Here is a 22,456-nt window from a genome sequence, read left to right on the forward strand (position 1 = left end):
AAATTTTCAGGCTAAGTCAACGTTTTCTAAAAGTTCCCTACTGCAGCTTTAATAGTGCACATCGGTCCCACATGAATCAATTAAGTTAAACAAACATAATTTGTTCATGTAACTTCAACATCATGGAATGTAATCATTTTAAGTGACCCAATTAAGCCGTCACAAGTGAATTTCAGAAGACTCCCTGACATGATTCAGGTATTCAAATTCATATATACATTCATCCTATAAGATTTCATTTCTTTTAGTGTCTCACAATTGAATTACTAGACTATAGCTAGCTATTAGCTTGCAGTAGCACTTATTAGCAAATCATCCAAAGCAGTTAAATATAACTGAATCAGTCCACAGCCTAACCAAATGCTCCACTCTTTTCCACAATGGTAACTCACTATAATTTAAATGGTTCAAATAATTCCAATGTAATTGAACATTAAACACAAGTCTTCCCCTTTTCTCATTTTCTCAAAAACACAAAATAACACTTAATTTCAACATTTATTCTCTCTTAATTCAGCCATATGCAAAGCATGCTGGGAACTAACAAGCACCACCCAGTTTTAATTAATGCAACACAAATCATTCATGTAATTCAACACAAATGGATTTTACATATATTTAAGCAGATTGAAATTAAGTTAGGACAAAATGTATAGCAATTGTGTTGCTTAAGCTCATTTTAACTAAGCAATTTGAACAAGCAGCAAAAAATATTTTTTTTCAGTGAAGGATCAGATCATTTCCACGTGCATCTTGAAAAGCAGATGTTTTGGAAAGTGCTTTGGCAAGTTGTTGTGCCGTGTAGTGGTTTAGAGGAAAATCAAATCAAAGGAGACTTTTACCCTGTGGAGCCTTTAACCCCATTGTACCCTACATTTCAAAATTACTGTTGACCCCAAACATAAAGACTGTAAAGTCACTCTCAGAAGAACATCATGAGGGTTAAGCTGTCTTTTTGAACCTCCCACAAAAATATTACAAAGAAAGAGCAACTGTTCAAGCCAATCAATGAAACTTATTCATGTGTTAGTTAATGGACTTATTATTATTATTATTATTATAAGATGCTTTTCATGTGTTGTCCTAGAAATGTAACTAATACAGGGCAAACATTGTTTCCTAGAATGCATATTAATCTAAAAGTGGCTTTCTCGGCCAATTTGCCACTTGTCATCTCAGCAGCACGCATATCTCCAGCAATGGAAGTTTTTATAGAAACATTGCTGGCAAGCTGTGATGTGATTACGCCATCCATCTTGCCATATTTGACTGTTCAATTTGCCTTCCCCTGATTGTTGAAAAAAAGAAACAATCATGCAGCACAATATCTCTGAGGAGAGAAAATTTTTTTGGACTGTCAGAGTTTACGTCTGGGACACTGGCAGGTAGATTAATGCTATCGCCTGCATTGCTACACACCCAAGCAAATCCTACAGCAATTAGAGCCTCTCGTTCAGATGGAAAAGAGGATACAGAGACAGCAGGCTCAAGGTGAAGCGACAGCAAGCGTGCTGCCCATGGCAGGTTGTGCTCCACAGGTACTGGGTGTAATGAGACTACAGGAACATTAGATCTGGGTCCCATTGAACATGCAAACATACATGATTTGGTTCAGTAATATCCTTTAGCATGCGCAATGCATGCACTTGACCTCTTGCAAGTCATTGTGACGCAGACAAATGTGTTTTTTATGCTTCAACAAACAACATTGTGTATTAAGTATTGCATTATTATGACAATAAAGTGTTGTTATTATATTAATGATGACCTGATGGCTTGATGGAGAAAAACATGCACATTATGAAAAACATTTATTTATATATATATATATATATATACAGTATATATGAAGAGTTCAGATGCAAAAGCCTCTAAGTGCCATCTGAAATTTTCTTCTAGAATTATCATTCTTATAAAGCTTGTATATTTAAGGTCAATAATTTCACTTAAATGGCATTGCAAATTACCTATTAATTGTCATTTAAGTGAAATTACTTAACTTAAATATACAAGCTTTATAAAAATTATCATTCTAGAAGAAAATTTCAGATGGCACTTAGAGGCTTTTGCATCTGAACTCTCTCTCTCTCTCTCTCTCTCTCTCTCTCTCTATATATATATATATATAATTTTCTCAAGCATGATTTGATCCAAAGAGCATCTAGAGGTTCAGTGAAAGCAAGAACATCTGACGATCTGTACGAAGGAGTTCACAAAATTACTTCTTTGAATAGTGACCAAGAAATAGTGCAGTTGGAAATATTTAATGACTTTTTTTCCCCATCATAACTATTTCCAGGTTTAAATTCCTAGGTTTTCAGACAGAAACATGTTTTTATTTCATTACATCACAAAGTGCCTTTTCTGTGTGTGTTTTTCTTCTTTTTCTTTTCTCACTACATTGCATTTCTCTACCCTGTCTAACCACATCCTCAAGGTCAGAAGAGTTTATTTACAAATGGCTGCACATTTGATGGCACTTCTGTCATGGTCACATTGTTGTCCTTTCTTCTCCAGGCGGTATTCGATGTGGACAAGAACAAAGGTTTAACCCTGATTGAGGTTTGGGAGGGTCTGACACCAGCTGACATTAAGAAATGCACAGGGACAGACTTCGAGGTGAATGACACAACTAATGAATTACACAAACAGTTAATTAAATTGAACACTTTGCACCATACTTTATGTAGTATCCATTGCCCAAAAATACATTTAACAACAAATAAAGCCCTTTAATGAATTATCATCCAGAATACAAGTTCATAACTTTGACTTCTTTTTTTCTTCTTCTTCAAACAGGTCTCTCCTAACTTAAAAGCAATGCAGCAAATTTAACACATTTCGGAAAAATGCTTAATTTTGTTTGGACGGCAGACGGAAACCAAACACTTTTTAAATCCCCAACTCAACTACTTTTAGGTCTTCAACTGAAGATTTGCTGGGACATTTCACTGAAACATATTCACAACAAATATTTAAAAAGACCATTGAGCCATCACAGTAACTTCATCTGTTCAAATAAAGTCCATGAATGTGCAATAGCCTGAATTGTTGTTTTAGCAACATCAATTTATTTAGTAAAAGCAAATGTTTTGTTAGAATATTGAATACAGAATATTGTCAATAGGTTAAACAAGAAGTGTTGTGTTTAATCACACAAAACAGTCCATCTGCATTTCATAATTTAAACACAATTGCCATTAAATTTATCTTTATGGGTCTAAGGCCTTAAATGTTCTGTTCATTGTATAGATATTTGAACTAAGCAATAAATGTCTATTAATGACCTGGGCAAAAAAAAACATCTTGTGTTTTTATATTCATGTACTGCAGTTTATTGTTAAACCCTCATATTGTTTTAACATTATTACTTTGTGGAACACAAAAGATGTTAAGCAGAATAGGCTCTTTTCACAATGACGTCAGTTAACTTCCACCTATCCGCAAAGCAGTGTTTCTCTTCTTCCCTCTTACCTTCGCACCGGAGACTTCACGTGAAATTGTTGTAACAACTTGAAATAGGAAAGTTATAAGTTAAGAGTAAGCCTAATAATGATTATTTATTTACACGGTCAAGTTCTTTTGGTAACGTTATTGATTATTTCCATTCTGTAACTGGCTTAGATGCTTAGGGAAGTAGGCTAGCTAGTAGCAACTTTAACACCAATGTTATAGTCTATTGTCTTTGAATTGCTGTCTGAATTGTATGACAACGATTACATTTCCACAAAATCTGTTATTTGGAATAACAAGAATATTGTTTAAAAACAAATCTGTGTCTAAAAACTGGTGAGTTATTTTAGAGTAATCGAATATAAAAGTATTACATCCACATACAGTATAATACTCTGAAGAATTAATGGTGTAAAGATTTTAGATCATTACATCATACCATTTTTAACTGAGCTGATGCAATATATTGAGATTATAAAATATGCAAAAAAGAAGGTATAGAATACTTTTTTCATTTATTTAATGTTATTTCCTAGATAATTTATTCTGTAACAGTGAGAATACTGTATAAATCCTCTGTATATTTTGTTTGTGTCTTCTTGTCCTGCAATAAAAAGACAAACGATGTGAGGGTTTTTTTGTACGATGGGAAAAATTATATGGACAGGAGTCATGTTTTATATATATATATATATATATATATATATATATAAGTATATCTTATATACTCTTATGTCAATTGTCTCAACTAATTGTTAAATTTCACATCCATTAATGCAAGTGGCCTGAAGGAAAAGCCAATATTATCCAGTTTCAAAACAACAAACAAACACAACCTATAAAAAACTACACTAAAGAATAAAGAATAACTACACTTAACTTTATGAAAGTTATGTTGCTGCTTCAAATTAAGTATAAATTAAGTCAACTTAAATTATATTAGTTGACTTAAATCAAGTTGAATCTCATATAACTTTAAAATAAGTTAAGCAATTTCAACTTTCTGTAAGTAGGCTAATGTAAAAACATTACTGCATTATTGCAACAGTGCATGACAAACAATAAAATGTCTATTCCTGTTTATTGAATGAACCTGCTTTACATGTCCTCCTACAATATTAGTCTGAGACAATGGAACTCCTGGTTAACCACAGATGATCTCATCATAATCAAGTTTCTCTGTCAGTTCGCATTAAAGGAAAGGGGACTTCACCCTTTGGTGGCCCTGCTTTCATTGCATCTTTTCTAAATTTAGCCTAATGAAAGTGAAAGGTGACCGAGACTGTCTTTCTAACATCTTGTAGTTGTATCATCTTTTTTGAGAGTATTGAAGCTCTACAATTTAAGCTTGTTGTTTTGTCATTTGTATGACGCATCTGTTTACACTTGTTGCACAACCGTTTGTTGCTTCACAAATCAGTCTTGCAAACATGTACAGCGACTGTGTTAATATTAAACTTGAAAGAGTGAATGTGTGTGATGCAAGGATGGAGGATTCGCCCGCCCTGTTCCTCGACACAAACAATAGTTGTTCAACAACATCAAATGAATTAATGAAATACGCACGAGCCTTGCGCGCGCCACATGCTATCTAATTGCGCCCACACCCAGCCAGCAGACACATGGGAGGGAATAATTTAGACCTGTTACATGCAACGAGCTTATTTATGTTTGTAAAGACGCTCTTTAAATCCAGAAATGTGGGGAAATTGTGATGCATGTGCGGCGCGCGCCGTCTCGGGGGTGTGGTGATGCTCGTGCTGTGAACTCACGCGAGCGCGGGCGCTGAATACTAGAGCACTCCGAGCGACGCACGGACACTGAGCACCGGAGAACCGACGACATGGCTTCGTCTCAGGGGAAGAGTGAGCACCGTTATGCGGACTGGATGTCAAGTTTACCGGATACCTTGCACGGTATTCCTCTTACCAACCTCGCCATACCGGGTAAGCCTCGTTATTATGCCTTTAAATGCGCGTAGACTATAGTAACTGTGAACAGTGAGAAATTGCTGCAGATAGGCTATGAATGAAAATATGACGCTTGGGGTCAGGTTCTTGAATGACTTAACTGACCCTTTAAAAAAGTTTTTTAGTAGGTTATTTTTGTCAAGTCTTGCTCAAAACACACATCGCAGTGAGTGTTCTTCTCATTACATAAAATGGGTTCTGCTATGACATAAGCTATTGTGTGACTAATATGTTGTCGACATTAATATTGCTCCAATCCAGCGAGTTTATAATAATGATAAAACGTGTGGCATAAATTAAATAGGACACTTGTTGCTCGAGGCTCGAAATCCGTCTCTGCGACGGATTAAGAGACACATTGCACATGTGCTACAGCTTCCTTTGATACAATATTACGAAATAACAGATTATATATAGATCCATACTTTAGTTAGATGATAAACAAAATAAATCAATAATAAATTGCAGGAAATAATTGCTTTGTCACTATTGTTGTTCTTTTTTTCACATCTCAACATCTTAATGACAGGCAATAGGCTAGTCACAAAAAAAAAAAACCTTATTCATTAGCATTAATTTCCATAATACCATGAAACAATACACTCTTTAAAAAATAGGTTCTTTATTGCCATTTTTGGTTCCATGAAGAACATTGGGACCTTTCCATTGGAAAATTATAAAATAATGTTTTTGGTCTTTTTTTTCCTTCTTCTTTTTTTTTTTACTGTTCACTGAAAGGTTTTTTTGGGGAACCAAAATGGTTCTTTTCATGGCTTCGCTGCGAAAACCCCCACCTTATTTTTAAGAAAGTAAAACACCTTATTCAATGCCAGAATACTCTCCATCATACCCCATAAAACCTTTCTCACAGGCTGTACTCTCCGTAATACACTTTATTGTGCGTAACTTGCAATTGTGAGTAACTTCTAGTTGGCATGTATGTTATGACTGGAACTGTGATTGTTGATGCTGTCCTGAAGTGTAGAGCAATAAAAACATGTTGGAAGGCATGTTGGACTCAGAGGATGCAAGATGTGTTTGCATACAGGCGTTGCCCATGTTCATGGTACAACCAATAATGATTCATCACTTGTTGAGTGTATGTCAATATTTTCTGTTGAGACTAATCGTGATTGAATTCTCAATACTTGCAGAAATCTTTTTTAACCTTCATGCAGGCTTTTCACACCATACAAAGGCATTTTAAAACATGGAACAAGTTTGAATATTTTGCTGTTGTAAGGCACTGGTGTCACGGCCTATACAGTGGTATATGGGTTGTTGAACAGCACCAAAGGCTGGAGCAATCAGCCCAGAAAGCTCTGATTAAAACCCTGATTAACGTCTATGTCACTGATTTCCATCATGTGCAACAGGGATCATGCTTTCTTGATCATACTGTACAGTAAGTGCTCTGACTTCAGCGTACTGTATGAAAGCAAACTTAACTGCATCATTTGTATGGACCGCTGCAGTGAAGAAAATCACCTCATGCCACTGATACTGGTCTGGTCTGGATTCATCATTACAGCACTAGCACTGAAGCAGTATTTCCCATAAGAATAACTTGTCCCATCACTCTTTTGTAAAACTTTTGTAAAACAGTGTTGTCAGCAAGGCTGTGGGTGGGTGATGGAAAGTTGTAGCATAGCAGCCGTTTATCAAAAGGCTCGAAACGAATTATGTCTTGAGTAAAAATTCTGAACACGTACCACTCCCACATAGATATCTTGCAAATCTGTGGGCTTTTGAGTTGATCTCACAATGCACAGTTAAGATTAACTCTTGAAGACATGAATAAGATATCCATTTAAACCCTGCCCAGGGGCTCGTATTCAATCAACCAATCTATCAATCTATCTATCTATCTATCTATCAAATCTGTCCGTCTGTATCATTTAACACCACAATAAAGCTTTTGTCAGCCCATTCATTCATCAATTGCTCTGACATAATGTTAGTCAAGCTTGATTTTGCTTAAATCACGTTCAAAACAAAATATAGATCATGTTTTTCAGTTTTATAATTAGAGAAAGCAATGGTCATTTTAGCTCCTCAGGACCAATTCCTAAAACATGATCATTGATCCTTCGCCTTTGTCTCATGAATATTTCAGTAGTGTTTTTATTTCAGCCTGAGGCATTTTTGCTTTCATACTGTCATACTGTCATACTGTCATACTGTCAGGCTACTGGAGGTTTGCATGATTCAGAATTTTTTTAATTTTTTTTTATAAACTTGCATAATGCCTGTATTATGAAACTAAAATGACAGGCTATAAAAATGACTAATAATTTATATATAAAAATGACTATATTTTCAAACTATTTACTTTGTTAATGCATGTTCCTCGGCTTCTGTGTTATTTTAGTGCATGTTATTCCGAATATTTTTCCCCTCTGATATCACTATACCATTGTGAGTCTGACTGTTTGAAAATATTTACCAATTGAGTGCAACAGTGCCCACCTATATTAGCGGTCTTGTTTAAAAGTATAAAAAGCATAAAAGTATTTGAAAATCAGACCAAAAAAAACAAAGGTACAAGACTGTGTACTTAACGAACTATCCGCATTATGAATGACATAAATTAAAAACAATAAAGAAATATAACTATATATAACCATAACTACTGATTTAAATGTGTGTGTGTATATATATATATATAATACATGGTGGAGAGTTGCAGAATAATTGCAGAATAATGGGTAATGTAGTTTTTCACCTGAATTTCACTGTTTAATTATTTAATCAATAATTACTTTTTTTTTGTTGAAATAACAGGCTGTTTTTAACAGTTAGAAATTATCGTCAAAATCAATTTCCTTCCATCAAATTTGTGTTTGGTCTGGCTCCATTCTGGTAACTCCCACTTTTCACAATCCAATCAATTCTCAATGGATAGAAAAATGGATTACAAATAGCCATTCATGTTGACTTGAATCTTTATCAATAAATCTTGAACTCTCAGCCAAAATGTATTTCTAAAACTCAATTCCTTTCACATACAATCGTTTTTGAAAGATTCTGCTTCAAACGTCATCAAAGTCAGCCTGTGGACATATTATAAGGACATCCACGAGCCTGATATTTTTAAGCACTGCCACTCAAAAACTGTCACTGCCACCTCCTGCGGCGTGAAGGTCAGTGCTTGTGCTAAGATAATCTAGTGTGTCTTTTATATCTCTATTGGAACTCTTTTTATAGTCGTTCCAAATGAAGAGGTTCAAGAAATCATTGTAGCCTCTCAAACCTCTCTTCAGATTAAACATTTGACTGATCCTCCTGTTGGAACTCAACATTGTTTACTTGTAGCATCGGTTTTGGCAGTATTTTGGAGGTCAGCTAGTCGTCCTCCACATATACACACTTGCAAAAACATGAATCATTCTTCTATTGGCAAACAAGTCTCTTACTGAACAGAATAGATAGTCTACATTCTGTCCGCATATTGTAAATGCCAGTGCGGATTTTTATCACCAGGGAATGCATTTATCCTTTTGTTGTAGACATTGAACAGAGTTTAGGTACAAAATGAACCTGCGTACCTGTTAGTATAATTCTTTTGAGTGGCTCTTACACTACTGTGCTCTTCTGGATTGCTGGCTTGATGAGGTCATCACCCTGTTACAGTTGCCATTGTCACCTTCACTGGCGGCAGGAACCGGGGCAGAGGAATTGTGTCAGTGCTGAGAGAGGCACTATGCTAAAGTGTCAAGCCCACAGAATAAGCAGGACGCCGCTGCTTTATCCGCCACCTGTATGCTTAGAAAGCAGTACGCAGAGTGTTGCAATTCAGAGATAGGCATGGAACCCTGGTGTTATGGATTGTTATGGAGAGCCATAATTGGGATTCATGCTATGGTTCTCATATTTTCATGCATATCTGCCCTTTAATCATGTAATCAGCTTTTGAGTGGCAGCCAATGGCAGACACAAACAGAAAAATCTGTGTTTGGCATTTGTTGATCTTCAGTAATATAGTAATACAGACAGTAAAATTGTGAAATATTATTACAATTTAACATAACCCTTTGATGGTAAAGCGGAATTTTCAGCATCATTACTCCAGTCTTCAGTGCCGCATGATCCCTCACAAATTATTATAATATGCGGATTTGGTGAAAAAAATGTTCTTATCAATGTTGAAAACTGCTTAGTATTTTTGTGGAAACCTTTTTCAGGATTCTTTCAGGAATTGAAATCTCAAAAGAAATATTTCAGGATATTTCTATATATATATATATATATGTAGGATCTATATATAGAACTATGCAGTATATAGGATGTCTTGAGTAAGATAAGGCATCCTTAATATAAGGATCTATATATAGACATAGACATAGATAAAGATATAGATATAGATATATACCACCCCCTTTAACATCAAATATAAAATCAGAATATACTGTATATATAGCTAAAAATCTAACTTTCTGTGGTTGTTGTATGAACAGTAAAAATGTTTGAAGGGCACTGGAGCCCTGTTAGTTATCTTGCCCTATTTTTCATACATGGTGTGTAATCCCTCCTATTCACTAATGAAGAATGGAAGAAGGGATTACATCACTAACCACAGCTTTTTGTTGATGAGATTCACCAAGGCTTTGTAATCCAACTGCAGTCGTATGTTAGAAGTGTTCTTGACCGGTCTAGCATTTGACCTTGAGGCAGCAGGAGTGTGTCATTAGAAACTAGTCTGCCAAGCTATGCCAAGTCTTTTTCCTGTCCATGAACAGCATCCATAGGCAGTTATTGGCTAAACTCTTTAAGTACATTCACTTTTGACTGACTGTACATGCTCAGCTGGAGACCAAAAAAAATCATCAAACTCAAGGCACATCTTTGTTGCAGATAATCGTTCTCTGAAAATTATTTTAATTACCCCTTTTTCGTTTGTCCTATCTCTCATTTTTCTTCATAGCAGAGCATTGCACTGCTTTTATGTCAAAAATGCATACCCAAAATGTTTCCTGTGATGAGGTGTAGGGATTATTTATTTATTTCCTGACAGACGCAGACGCACATGCAAAATGATTTCATTTATCTAAAGTTGCACTAGTGGCATGAAAAGTTGTAATGGCTTCAAACCTCGAAGGCACCGTTTACTTGTGTCTGATTCATCTTTAAATCTGTCTATCCATCCAATTGTTCCTCCATTAATCCTGCACTTTAGACCCAAAAGAGAGGATTTTTAGCCTGCCATGTCTCAATAAACAAGATAAATGGAAACGATTAAGTGACCAGACATGAAAGCACAGTCACCATTGGAAAAAAAAGAGGCACTTTTTCCTGTAATGATGACTTTATTTCCCGCTGAACTGTGAGGCGGTCCACTGTGGTTGACAGTGACATGCCAGTCTTTTGTGATTATAGTTACATCCTCACAGAGCAGCCTAAAGGTTCACAGTAAACCCTTGAATATAATCTACTGTAAGATTTGCTGCTGCTGCTGTTTTTTTGTTGTTGTTTTTTTTTTGTTGTTGTTTTTTTTTTTTTTTTTTTAATGATAGCATTTCACTGGGCTGCAATATGTGATGTAGGACAGTCAATCCAGGGAGATTTTGAAAGATCAAATTGGAAAATAACTCATGTCTTCTTTCACCATATCCACATAAAGACAATAACAAAGCTTAGGATGAAAACTTTCTTCATCTTGGTGCCATTCAGTGATATTGATAACTGATGTCCTGTGTCATATCGTGAATTTTATTGTATGGTAATATCATTTGCTTTTTATTTTATTATTTAAAATTCACTATATTCAAACATTAACAACTGTAGACAGGTTTGTGTCCTCTCTACACAACAAGATTTATTGTTTCAATAATCATCTCTGGATTGCATGTTTCAAAAACAGAAAATAGTCTTTAATCTGCTCTAATGTTCCTCCTCTCTGAGGTTCAGAGGTGAAACATGAGACCAATCAGTCTCTTTCATTTTTTTAAATGGTCCATTTTCCCAGAAATAATTTATATCCTAGTACAAGTAGCTTAGTGCATCTCAAAGCAGGGATCTCGTAGCAAGGAGACACTCCTTTGCATTTAGCTGAAGAGCTATTAAAAAGCTAAATAAATGCACTGGGTCCTTATGGAGCTGAAGTTGTTATAAGACCTTTAGAAATTCAACTTGTTTTCTTCTGTTAAACAACCATACAGAGTTTTAGATGTGGTTTTCTTTAAGGTTTGCACGAGTTACATCTTAAGGTGAAAAGACAAGTTGCTATTCATTCAATTTTAAAATGATCCTCCTGTTTAAAAAATATAATAAAAGAGGATGTTTTATAGGTACATTACATTATAGGTGTTGTGTTTGGAGAGAATGAATGAAAACCATGTTAAAATAGTAATGTATATTGTGCTGCGTATTTTCATAAAAACTGATCTTACCATTACACTGACATCTTACCTTCCTTCACAGTTTCTGATCCAATGAGACATACATGTAAATTGTGTTAGAGGAGACTTCCCTCCGTTTCCACGAACCAGAAGGCATTACCTGTGTCGAGGGAAATGAGACATTCACTGTTACTCATTAATCTGAATTTGACAGAAACAAAGTCTGTATATGTCCAGGCCAATCTGTTTAATGAACATTCATTAGATAAATGACACATTATTGTCATAATAGAGACAGATTGTCATTGAACTATAATGGTAGCAAATCTCTGAGGGTTGTAATTCAAATTCTTCAAAACTTTCCTTTCTTTCTTTCTTTCTTTCTTTCTTTCTTTCTTTCTTTCTTTCTTTCTTTCTTTCTTTCTTTCTTTCTTTCTTTCTTTCTTTCTTTCTTTCTTTCTTTCTTTCTTTCTTTCTTTCTTTCTTTCTTTCTTTCTTTCTTTCTTTCTTTCTTTCTTTCTTTCTTTCTTTCTTTCTTTCTTTCTTTCTTTCTTTCTTTCTTTCTTTCTTTCTTTCTTGTTAAAGCAGCATCTAATGCCTCCATCATTACCACTGGTTTTGTTGTAGTGGTGATTGCCGAGATGTCTTTTCCAAGCAGACAGCTGTTTGCCTAATGGCTCTTTTTCATGGTGAATGTTGATGGCTACAGTGCTGCCTTCAGATGCAGAGACGCATTGTTTATTCATTAAAAATAATATTCAGAGAGTCTCTCTCACACACACCGGCTATAGACTGCTTAATGCTTTCATTTAATTACATTAGCAATGCATCTATTTTAATAGCTGTTTTGATTTTTGAGATCAAACATAGCACCTGGCTTTGCTCTGTATTTAAATTGAAAGCGTGCTCGTGGACTCTGGCAACGCTTTTCCCCCATTTTGCACTGCTGCAGTCAGGGTGCAAGTGTTGGCTATTACATTATTACATTATTTTATTTAACGATTGCAGCAGCCATTATATGTATTCTCAGGTTCCTGCTGTACAAAAGTGCCACAGATTGTCAGGCAGTATTAGATTTGAGTCTTTTTCAGAGCAAGTCACCTTAAAATCACTGTTCTCATCATTTTTAGAGCAGATGGCCCCGCACCAAATGGCACACTTGACGTGTATTCGTAGTCTTGTGCATATCCGTGAAGTCCACCAGACCATAGAAGAGGGCTATTCCATAATATTAAGATGCCAAATTTATTTTTTTTCGGGGGCATGCAAACCAGAATATTTTGTTGATGAAAAGCTGCTATCTACAGTTTTATGCTATTGTATATATTACATTTTTTTACTAAATAAATTAAGCACCAGCTTTGATTCTTAATTTCAGGATATTCAATATATAGTTAAACTTGAACTTAAACTATTTAAGCTACTTAACAGAATATCAAAACAACGAAAGTTTTGGGTGAACAACATTTTTTAAGATGTTTTTGTCTTATGGTCACCAAGGCCTCATTGATCACAAATATTGTTGAAAGTGAAACAGTGATATTATGAAATATTTTTGAAATGTAAAATTACTGTTTTCTATTTTAAAATATTTTAAAATGCAATTTATTCCTGTGATGGTAAAGCCGTGCGATATTCCCCCAGTATCAGCACCGTTTCACAGTTTGTATCACTCCGTTTGCAGCTACTGTCGTTGCAGTCAAGAAAATCCTTTTAATTTATTTTTTTTAATTTATTTTTTACAAATACTACTGTTGTTGTGTCACGGAATGTAGTTTTAAGAGTTTTTAAGGCAAGAATGTAGTTATTTAGACCTCATATGTGGCTCATATATAAAAATAGCGCCTCTTTTACTATTTGTTTAGACGCTTTCACATGTCAGTGCTCATGTACCCGCCGAGAACAGCTTTATCTCGGCCAGTTATTCGGAAATTTGCCGCTGGCTTTTAGATAGTTGTTAAACATGAGATATAATTAATTTGGGGTATATCAAACAGGCAATCTTTGATCTTATTAACCTATTACTTGTTCCAGAGCAAATCGATTTGGGTTAAGGGGAAAATTAAGTTTCATAACTTATGCTTTATGCTATATTTGACTTAAATCCTGTATTAGATCGCTGCTTTTGTATGTTTGACTGAATTGTTTGCTTGTGTTTATTTCCTGTTATCTTTTATAATGGCTATTGTTGTTAATTTAAATATTACTGTTCAATAAATATTATTTGACATAAAGATTATGCCTTATACTACAGGGCTGTTGAGTGCTTGAATCTGATTGGTTGACGAACGTTCTAAGTTGTGCAATTATTTTCAGGGAAACACACAGCTAAAGTAGTTCCAGGCAGGTCTTGATCTTACAGTTCCATATCACTTTGCCAAATATAATTTCAGTTATTTCAAAGGTCTTTGCAGCCTACAACAACAATATAACCAAAACCCACAATGACACTGACCAAGCAAATAAATCTAGTAAACAATCCGTTGTTGTTTCTTATTTATTTACTCACTTGTCCTGTTAAACTGTTGTATTAATGCAATATCACGTAGTCATGTGATATGGCTGTATATCAGCACGTTTTAATACCTACGGACGAATCATATTCGGTATTGTATTCGAACATATTCGAATCATCAACAAGATATTGATCTTATATATATATATAGAGGAAATGCCATATATATATATATATATATATATATATATATATATATATATATATATATGGCATTTCCTCTATAGCAAAGTGAATGTTGTCTTTATCATTTCTCAAAGACCGGTGACTTTTGCAATTATATATGAGTTACCCATTCAGTTCCCTTTTGAAATATTTGATATGAGCCAGAAAATGGTATCACTCAGTTGTCATCGTCATATTTATGTTCTCTCTTAATGAATATCACTAACTCAGAAATCTTCTCATCCAGGTTCCCACGACTCTTTTAGTTTTTACATCGACGAAGCCTCACCAGTTGGGCCGGAGCAGCCGGAGACAGTGCAGAACTTTGTCTCTGTGTTTGGCACTGTGGCCAAGAAGCTGATGAGGAAGTGGTTGGCGACACAGACCATGAACTTCACCAGCCAGCTGGAGGCTGGCATCCGCTTCTTTGACCTCCGCATATCCACCAAACCCAGAGACCCCGACAACGAGCTCTTCTTTGCACACGGCCTGTTCAGCGCCACTGTACGCGAAGGCCTGGAGCAGATCAGCACCTTCCTGGCCTCCCATGCCCGCGAGGTCGTGTTCCTGGACTTCAACCACTTCTACGGCGTACAGAACCTCCATCACGAGAAACTGGTCCAGATGTTGCGCACCGTCTTTGGAGACCGACTCTGTCCGGTAGTGTTTGCTCAAGAGGTAAGCCTGAAGTACCTCTGGGAGAAAGAGTTTCAAGTGCTGGTCTTCTATCACAATCCAATGGCTCTGGAGGTTCCTTTCCTGTGGCCGGGTCAGATGATGCCCTCTCCTTGGGCCAATACCACAGATCCTGAGAAGCTCATTCAGTTCCTTCAAGCCTCAGTAAAGGATCGGAGACGCAAGGGTACCTTTTTTGTGTCGCAGGTGGTTCTCACTCCCAAAGCAAGCACCGTCATGAAGGGTGTCACCAGCGGTCTGAGGGAGACCATCACAGAGAGGTAGGATACTATACACCATTACAACATCCATTCTGTGAAATGTGTGGCATCAAAGAACGTGTTGACTCATTAGATCTTGCTCTCCGCTATCTTCAAATCAGCACCAGGCAGATTTTTTACAGTCCCAATTTAATCTCATTACAGTTATTAGCTGTTGCTCCGAGTCTCTTGGGCTTCACTGATCAGCATTTGTCAGGCTTGGTTAGAAACATGAAACTCTTGGCAGAAAGCAGATTTCGAAATGGCTCTAGATGACAGAATGACATATTCAGTGCATTAATTCTAGAGTGAACCAATATTCTGCTCATTCAAATGACTGGGAGGGGGCCTTTCCACTTCCCGCATTGAATACATTGGCATCTGCGTCTGCCATCTTCTGTTATTCTTTTTCGCCAGTCAGCAGGAATGAGATATAGTGTGCCATTAGGCATGTAGCTAAGCACAACCATAATATCTAGGAATTGTAAAGGAATTTAATAATTTGATTTCTCTTAATGATTCTAAGAGGAGTTTCTTAAAATAATGTTAATTTAGTATATTTGAGATACAATTATTTAGAAAAAAATGTTTTCCCAGATGATGAAATAATTTAGATAAAAAATATGTTTGAAACAATAAGGTGTTTTTACCTAGACCTTTAAATGACTCTTCATAGTCTTTAGATTTACAGATGCAATCCAAAAATATGCCATATAACAATACTAAATAAAAAAATGTGGTAACATATTTAATGCATTTATTTATTTGTTATAAAATACCACAGACAAAACTCATTATGTTTATGTTTAACATAGTCTTATGAACAACAGTCATTTACTATGCTGAAGTCTAACAATGCTTAAAGGGGTCCTATAATGCTTTTTTAAATTTACAACTTATTGTGTGTGTAATGTTTTTGTTTTAGAATGAAAAATGTCTGCAAAGTTACAATGCACAAAGTCCACTCCAAAGGGAGTTATTCTCTATATCAGTAAGCACTGTTTTTTATCTCCCTGAAATGCCTCGATTGTACATTCTAAAAAAATGCTTGGTTATTACAACCCATGTTTGGGTCAAATATGGACAACCCCAACCGTTGGGTTTAAAATTGAATTTAATGGGTTGGTCAATATTTGACCCAAACATGGGTTGAAACAACCCAGCATTCTTTAGAGTGTATAGTCTTAGTATATAGTTCTTACGAGAACAAACACGTCAAAATATTCCTCATTTTAATAATTCCCACTCAAGGCATACGCAAAAAAAAAAAAAGAAGTGCAGAAGCCTGGTTGAGTTGCGTTAATAATGTGTTAAAACCTGTAGTTATGGTAACGGGCTTGACTTTCCAAAACACACTCTAAGCGGTTGACCAATCACAATACAATGGTCCAGCCGACCAATCAGAGCACGTTGTGCATTTTAGAAAGATGAGCTTCATAGAGAACTAAACAGAGCGTTACTGACAGACATGCAAGAGAGGTGCTGCAATAATGTAAAATATGTGAGAATTTCTTTTGATTTTCGAACTTTCAAGCATGAAAACTCATTCTAGTAGACCCCAAAAACAAAATCAAGAATTTGAAAAGGGGTATATTAGGTCCCTTTTAAATACAACTTGAAATCTGTATGTGTTTGATTCACTAAAAAGAACTGGGTAATTTGTTTGAGAATCATTTTAACTGCACTGGTCACGCTGTATGGTTTTGAATCACTAAAAAGAACTGGCTAAGAAAGTTTGTTCAGTAATCATAATTTTATATGTTTCACACTATATGCTACGGTTCAAAAGTTTGGGATTGGACTCACTGACACCAAACTTTTGAAAGTTTTTTCAATTAATAGCGGTGTTGGGTCATCACTGAATATTAGTGCAGGAAACTCGGTAGAAGAATTCAAGCGATTCCAATGGAACCAAGCATCATTTAGTTATGGTATTTTAAAAAAGTGTAACCTTTTCTGAACCGTAATAATACCTGTGATACCACCTTCATGCTCCACATACGTAGCGTAGCCCCCTGGGTATTTAGTGAGGAGCTGCACATTTTTTCTGCTTAGTGTAACTGGAACATTAACTAAAGGGCAGAGATGACACCAACGTTAGTCACCCTGGTGACTGGAAGACTCATTCAGAAGTGTGATCTCAGCATGTAACACGTTAAGCATCAAATCTCTATTTTCTCTGGAAAATGTGCACATTGGTCATAAATGTTCATTTTATGACCAAAGCCAATGTGATATTTTGGTAGATTGTGTCATTATTTTTTTGCATCAACTCTGCTGATGGCAAATGAATTATAGATGAGGGGAGATGTGGGGCTCAGAGAGTAAAATGATACAATCTCTGCCAGCACACTGAAATCTGACAAGCATGGCGTCTTATTAGCTGATAAAGTGTTCTAGCCCCTGCATCACCTCGGAGTGAGCAGCAGAGCATGAGATCTCCTGAGTCATAGCCCTCGTAGACCTACATGTAGCTAACAATACATATTAGTTTTGTTACAAAACCTAGTGAGCTGACTCTCTAGATAGCATCAAAATCATACAATTTATGCTTCCTCATTATTATGGAAGCCCATTCCGCCACAAAAGAAAACGAAAATCTGGCTTTGGTAAATTGTAATTATGATTAAGCAAACATGATTTTCCCCTTATGTGGTGGAAATATGCTTCCATAGGAGATACCCTGTTTTGACCAAATTTTAAGGCAAATTTTATCCTTTCAATGAGAATGCAAAATGTACAATAAAGTATAAATGAAGGGAGAATGCTGTCCCAGAATGCACTGTGAGATGGCTGACGATGTGAGAGAAATGTTCATTATAACATTCATTCAGTATTGAAAAGTATCTGTGAATACTTTAGTTTAATAGTGAAAAAAATATTAACGAGTTAAAATAATAGTAATTTAATAGTAATATAATAGTAGTCATAGTAATTTAAACTACCGCTAGTTAAAGTAACTAATTAAAGTAGTAATTTAAAACTAATTAAAGACTGTTTTATCCAAATTTACATTTACATTTAATCATTTAGCAGACGACTTACAATTGGACAACAATATGCAAGTGCTGTGACCATTCCCAGTTTAGTCTAACACAGTACACGCAAATGTATATAGGCCTAAAGTATATGCTTATTAAAGTATTGCATCACGATTCAAGACGTACAACAAATCCTATGTGAGTCTGCTGTGTACTTTGCATGAGAAGCACTACTTTTATGGCACACAGAGTTGCTGACTACATTCTAAATCGGTCATTTGTGAAGTAACATTTCAGTCAGGATGCTTCCTTAAAAGTCAGCAGCCTATGTTAGCAGCAGGTAGCAAGGCAGTTCACTATGTTTTGAAGCTGAGCTATTTTTTTCACAGATGTTCAGTTTGGGAACAAATCCCCTTATATTGAAACAGACTGTATATGTGTGTTCTTTCAGGGCTCTTCCTAGCATGATGCAGTGGATCCGCTCTCAGCGACCCGGGGAAAGTGGAGTAAACATCATCACGGCTGATTTTGTGGAGCTGGGGGAATTTATCAGCGCTGTTATCACCCTCAACTACTACCTGGATGATGAGGACGAGAACGACACCTGAACCTCCAGATTTCCCACATCACTTGTGGTATCAATTACTTGCTCCCTCTCCTCTTTGGCATATTTTTAAGTTTTACTTATTTATTTCTTTTGGGGGGTGGATCAGAGAAGCTCTGTTCGTCTGACGTTTTTAGGGCTAATGAAAAGCATGAGAATGAGCACAGAGATCAGACACAGTCAGGTGGAATAAATTCAGGTTTTGTCTGAGGATGAATGGGGGCAGATGGTGATTTCATTTATTTCTGGGTGAAAAAGGTGACTGGCCTTTTCCCATGTTTCTCTGCTTCCTATCTGTTGGACTACTAGTTACTGATTCACATGCTTGAAACCTTAATAAGTTTCCCAAATTCTGCTTCTGATGAAAGTAACAGTAACGTTAATTCATTTCATGGGAATAGATATTGTTTGTACAGTGAATGTGATGCTGAATCTATAGTAGGTTTATTTCTAGTGGTCATAGTAACTTGTAAGATTGTCGAGTTGTAAATACTTGTAAACCTATTGAATTGTAACTTTGCTCACTATTAGTCATGCCCGAACATACATCAAGAGTAGAGGCTAAGTTCGGGGCCTCGATCTGGTCTTACAATGTTGAAGAAGTGAACTATTAGATGTTTGTACTCACAACCAAAAATTGCAAATGTATGTAACAGCATTTTTGCCTTTCTGCCATTATTAACACTAAGAAGTGAGGCTTTGTATCTACATTTTTGTAGTTGTCTTTCAAGTTATCAAACATATGGAAGCTTGTTTTCGCCAATGAAAAAAAAAAAAAAGGTAGGAAAAAATATTTTTTTTTCTTGCAATTGCGAGTTTATATCTCGTAATTTTGACTTTTTCTCAGAATTGCGTGATAGAAATGTTCTATTGTGAGTTATAAAGTTTATGTCTCGTAATTCTGACTTTATTACACACAATTGCAAGTTTATATCTCACAATACTGAGAAAAGAAGTAAGAATTGCGAGATATAAGCTCACAATTGCGGGGGAAAAGTCAGAATTTGTGAGAAAAAAATCTGAATTGCGAGTTTATATCCTGCAATTCTGACTTTAAAACTTGCAATGGCGAGTTTATATCAGAATTGTGTGATTAAAAAATTGCAATTATATTTTCAATCTTTTTTATTCTATGGCAGAAAAAGCTTCCATACTAACGGACACTTGTATATAATCCGTGAATGTAAATATTCATTGCATTTGCACTGCTCTGACTGTGGACTGTTAAAGAGTGGCCATTGATGTTTGCTAATGCAGGACACAAATCCCAATACATTCCAATAATGACTTAATAATGCACAATTTGCATTCAGCTGTAAACATGCATAAATAGGGAAACACACAAGGGACTCACTTAATGGGTGTGAACAGACTTATTATAACACCATTTTCTAATTAGCCAGACTAATTGAATAAATGGCCATGCTAATGTTTTAATCACACAGATGCCAAGTAATTGAATTGGTTCAATATATGACATTATGGAACAATGTCCCTTTGTCTTTCCTGTTCAGAATAGTCCTAATAGGCTGCAACATTAAGGTCATGTGACAACCAGCTCAGAAAGTTTGCAGCATTATTTGTTCTTTAAAGTGTTTAAATATTGTTCATTAAAGGCAGGGTAGGTGATTTGATCCAGAATTTTTTTTTTTATGCTGGTTAAAAGTCTCTTCACATCCTGATAGCAATCACTAAGTTATGTGGTCTAAATGTATTTATATGGATATGTATCGTCTGTGGAAGGTGTAGCACCATAAAATGTTCGTCCAGTCATTGCTTTCAGTCCGATGTCCTACCTGCCTGTCAACGTATGCATTTCCATACCTCTGCGCACCCTGCTCGCGCAGACATCACATGTCATCAGTGTGTTTCATGCTATGCAGAGTTAGACAGACATCAGTCACAGAGTACCGCAACCAAAATAGCAGCCATTTTACAGTTCCTTATGAACCAAAACAACAAGCTTATGCGGCGTTCACGCCATAACTACCGTAATTTGTAAGAAATGGAAACCCGGCCGTGACGTTATATTCGGAGCGGTTTGTGACTCGAATTTATGTGTTTCAATGGCAACACTATCAACGTCAAAATTAATCTTCAGCAGTCAGGTGGTACAGGTCAGTGTTCTTTAAGTTGTTTATGTTTAATATTATTATAATGTTATGTGCTTTCAGACATGAGGTAGTTTAACGCTGTCTCTCAAGACGCTTTTGTTTGCTCCCTGCTGTATGCGTTCATGTGTTTTAAAGGAGGCGTGGCCTTGGAGACGCTCTGAAGGGAGGGTGGGATCTTATCCTTTCAAAGCTAGCTCGCTATTGCTAGCCTCTCTGAAAATTCCCTACCCTACCTTTAATGTGACAATCCCATGGCCAACCTGGAGCATGGACTTGTGTAAATGCACTAATTATGCCTTTGTACAGTATGAAATCGCATGTAGTCGTCAAGGTCGATAAATTGTACGTAAACGTTCTATGGGTATGTGTCCTACTCTAACATTTCTGACTGGTGTACAATAAATGTAAATACTGCATATAAACCACATGGTGTGTTTCTTTGACATAACACTCATTTTTTGTCTTGATCTACTGTATTCAAAAATACATGAAAAATGCCATTCATACATACAGTGACTATTCCATGACAGGCAGGGGGAAAAGCATAAAACAGGAAATTATGTCATATGTTGTGAGTGGGTGTCAAGGACAATAAGTCTTAAATTCAGAAAAACTTTACTTTTTTAGGACAAGGCAAGATTAGTTCAGAGTCAGACCCAAATTCAGTTGGATTTGCCACTAATTTGCCAAAACTTAAAATAGTAAAGTTTTCTTATGAGATCGGGTTGTTGCCTTAAAAAAATTATTTACAATCATAGCTGATAATGTTAGTTTAAATACAGTTAAATTGCACATGCTGAAATTCTTGCTTTACATCTTCTATGATATCTCCCATCCAATGAGCCATGATTGTTGAAATATATTGAAATGCAGATGAGAAGCTAATTTGAATAAGTAACGATAGAAAAAATAACATTTGCAGAGATGTACTGTACAGTTTGCCAATTCTATCTCTCTGTGATGCCGAGAGCAGAGTCCGTGGCCTCATTACATGCTTTCTCAATTACTGCTATTCATCGCTGGCAGAGGTCCGCTCAGCTTGTTTTGACAATGGCACTACGCAGCTGTGAAAAACCTCTCTTTCATTTATCCGGAGCACTGTGTGCTCTCTTTTCTGATTGTGAGCTTACTAGTCGAAGCTGTTAGTCTGCTGATATTTTGTAAACTGCAATGCAGTAGTGTTGGTGTAACTGTGATTCTCTAATTTATAACACAACTGCTGTTCAGCGGTGTCATGGTATGCAACTGACCTTTTGATAATCACTTGGAGACGTTTGGAGATGTTATACAGTATATACAAGCTGCTTAAAGGTGTTGAAAGTGATTTTAGCGGTTTCTTCAACCACACATCCTCCATTAAAATCCCCCTTGAACATTCAAA

At 36.0% G+C, this 22,456-nt stretch overlaps 2 protein-coding genes across 2 annotated transcripts in view; both read left to right on the plus strand.

Annotated features, from left to right (window-relative positions):
- oxct1a (3-oxoacid CoA transferase 1a) overlaps positions 1 to 4,080 on the plus strand; it is a 53,735-nt gene extending 49,655 nt beyond the window's left edge. The window contains exons 16-17 of the mRNA XM_082187993.1: positions 2,518 to 2,619; positions 2,800 to 4,080. Coding sequence (XP_082044119.1) covers positions 2,518 to 2,619; positions 2,800 to 2,835 — 138 coding nt within the window. The 3' untranslated portion in view covers positions 2,836 to 4,080. The remainder of the gene's footprint in view (positions 1 to 2,517; positions 2,620 to 2,799) is intronic.
- A 919-nt stretch (positions 4,081 to 4,999) lies between these two features.
- Positions 5,000 to 21,497, plus strand: plcxd3 (phosphatidylinositol-specific phospholipase C, X domain containing 3). Its single transcript, XM_082187967.1, has 3 exons — positions 5,000 to 5,399; positions 14,689 to 15,397; positions 18,809 to 21,497. Exons 1-3 carry the CDS (start codon positions 5,297 to 5,299, stop codon positions 18,963 to 18,965), a joined length of 969 nt encoding a protein of 322 aa, XP_082044093.1. The 5' UTR covers positions 5,000 to 5,296; the 3' UTR covers positions 18,966 to 21,497.
- The last annotated feature ends 959 nt before the right edge of the window (positions 21,498 to 22,456 follow it).

Source organism: Leuciscus leuciscus (genome assembly GCF_965113295.1).
Source record: "Leuciscus leuciscus genome assembly, chromosome: 13".
Taxonomy (NCBI): domain Eukaryota; kingdom Metazoa; phylum Chordata; class Actinopteri; order Cypriniformes; family Leuciscidae; genus Leuciscus; species Leuciscus leuciscus.

Bases quoted from the DNA above. Each gene is read 5' to 3' on its own strand.
- plcxd3 (XM_082187967.1), top strand. From the start codon at position 5,297: ATGGCTTCGTCTCAGGGGAAGAGTGAGCACCGTTATGCGGACTGGATG. The intron at 5,400-14,688 runs GTAAGCCTCGTT...CTTCTCATCCAG, and splicing joins TACCAACCTCGCCATACCGG to GTTCCCACGACTCTTTTAGT. The intron at 15,398-18,808 runs GTAGGATACTAT...GTGTTCTTTCAG, and splicing joins AGGGAGACCATCACAGAGAG to GGCTCTTCCTAGCATGATGC.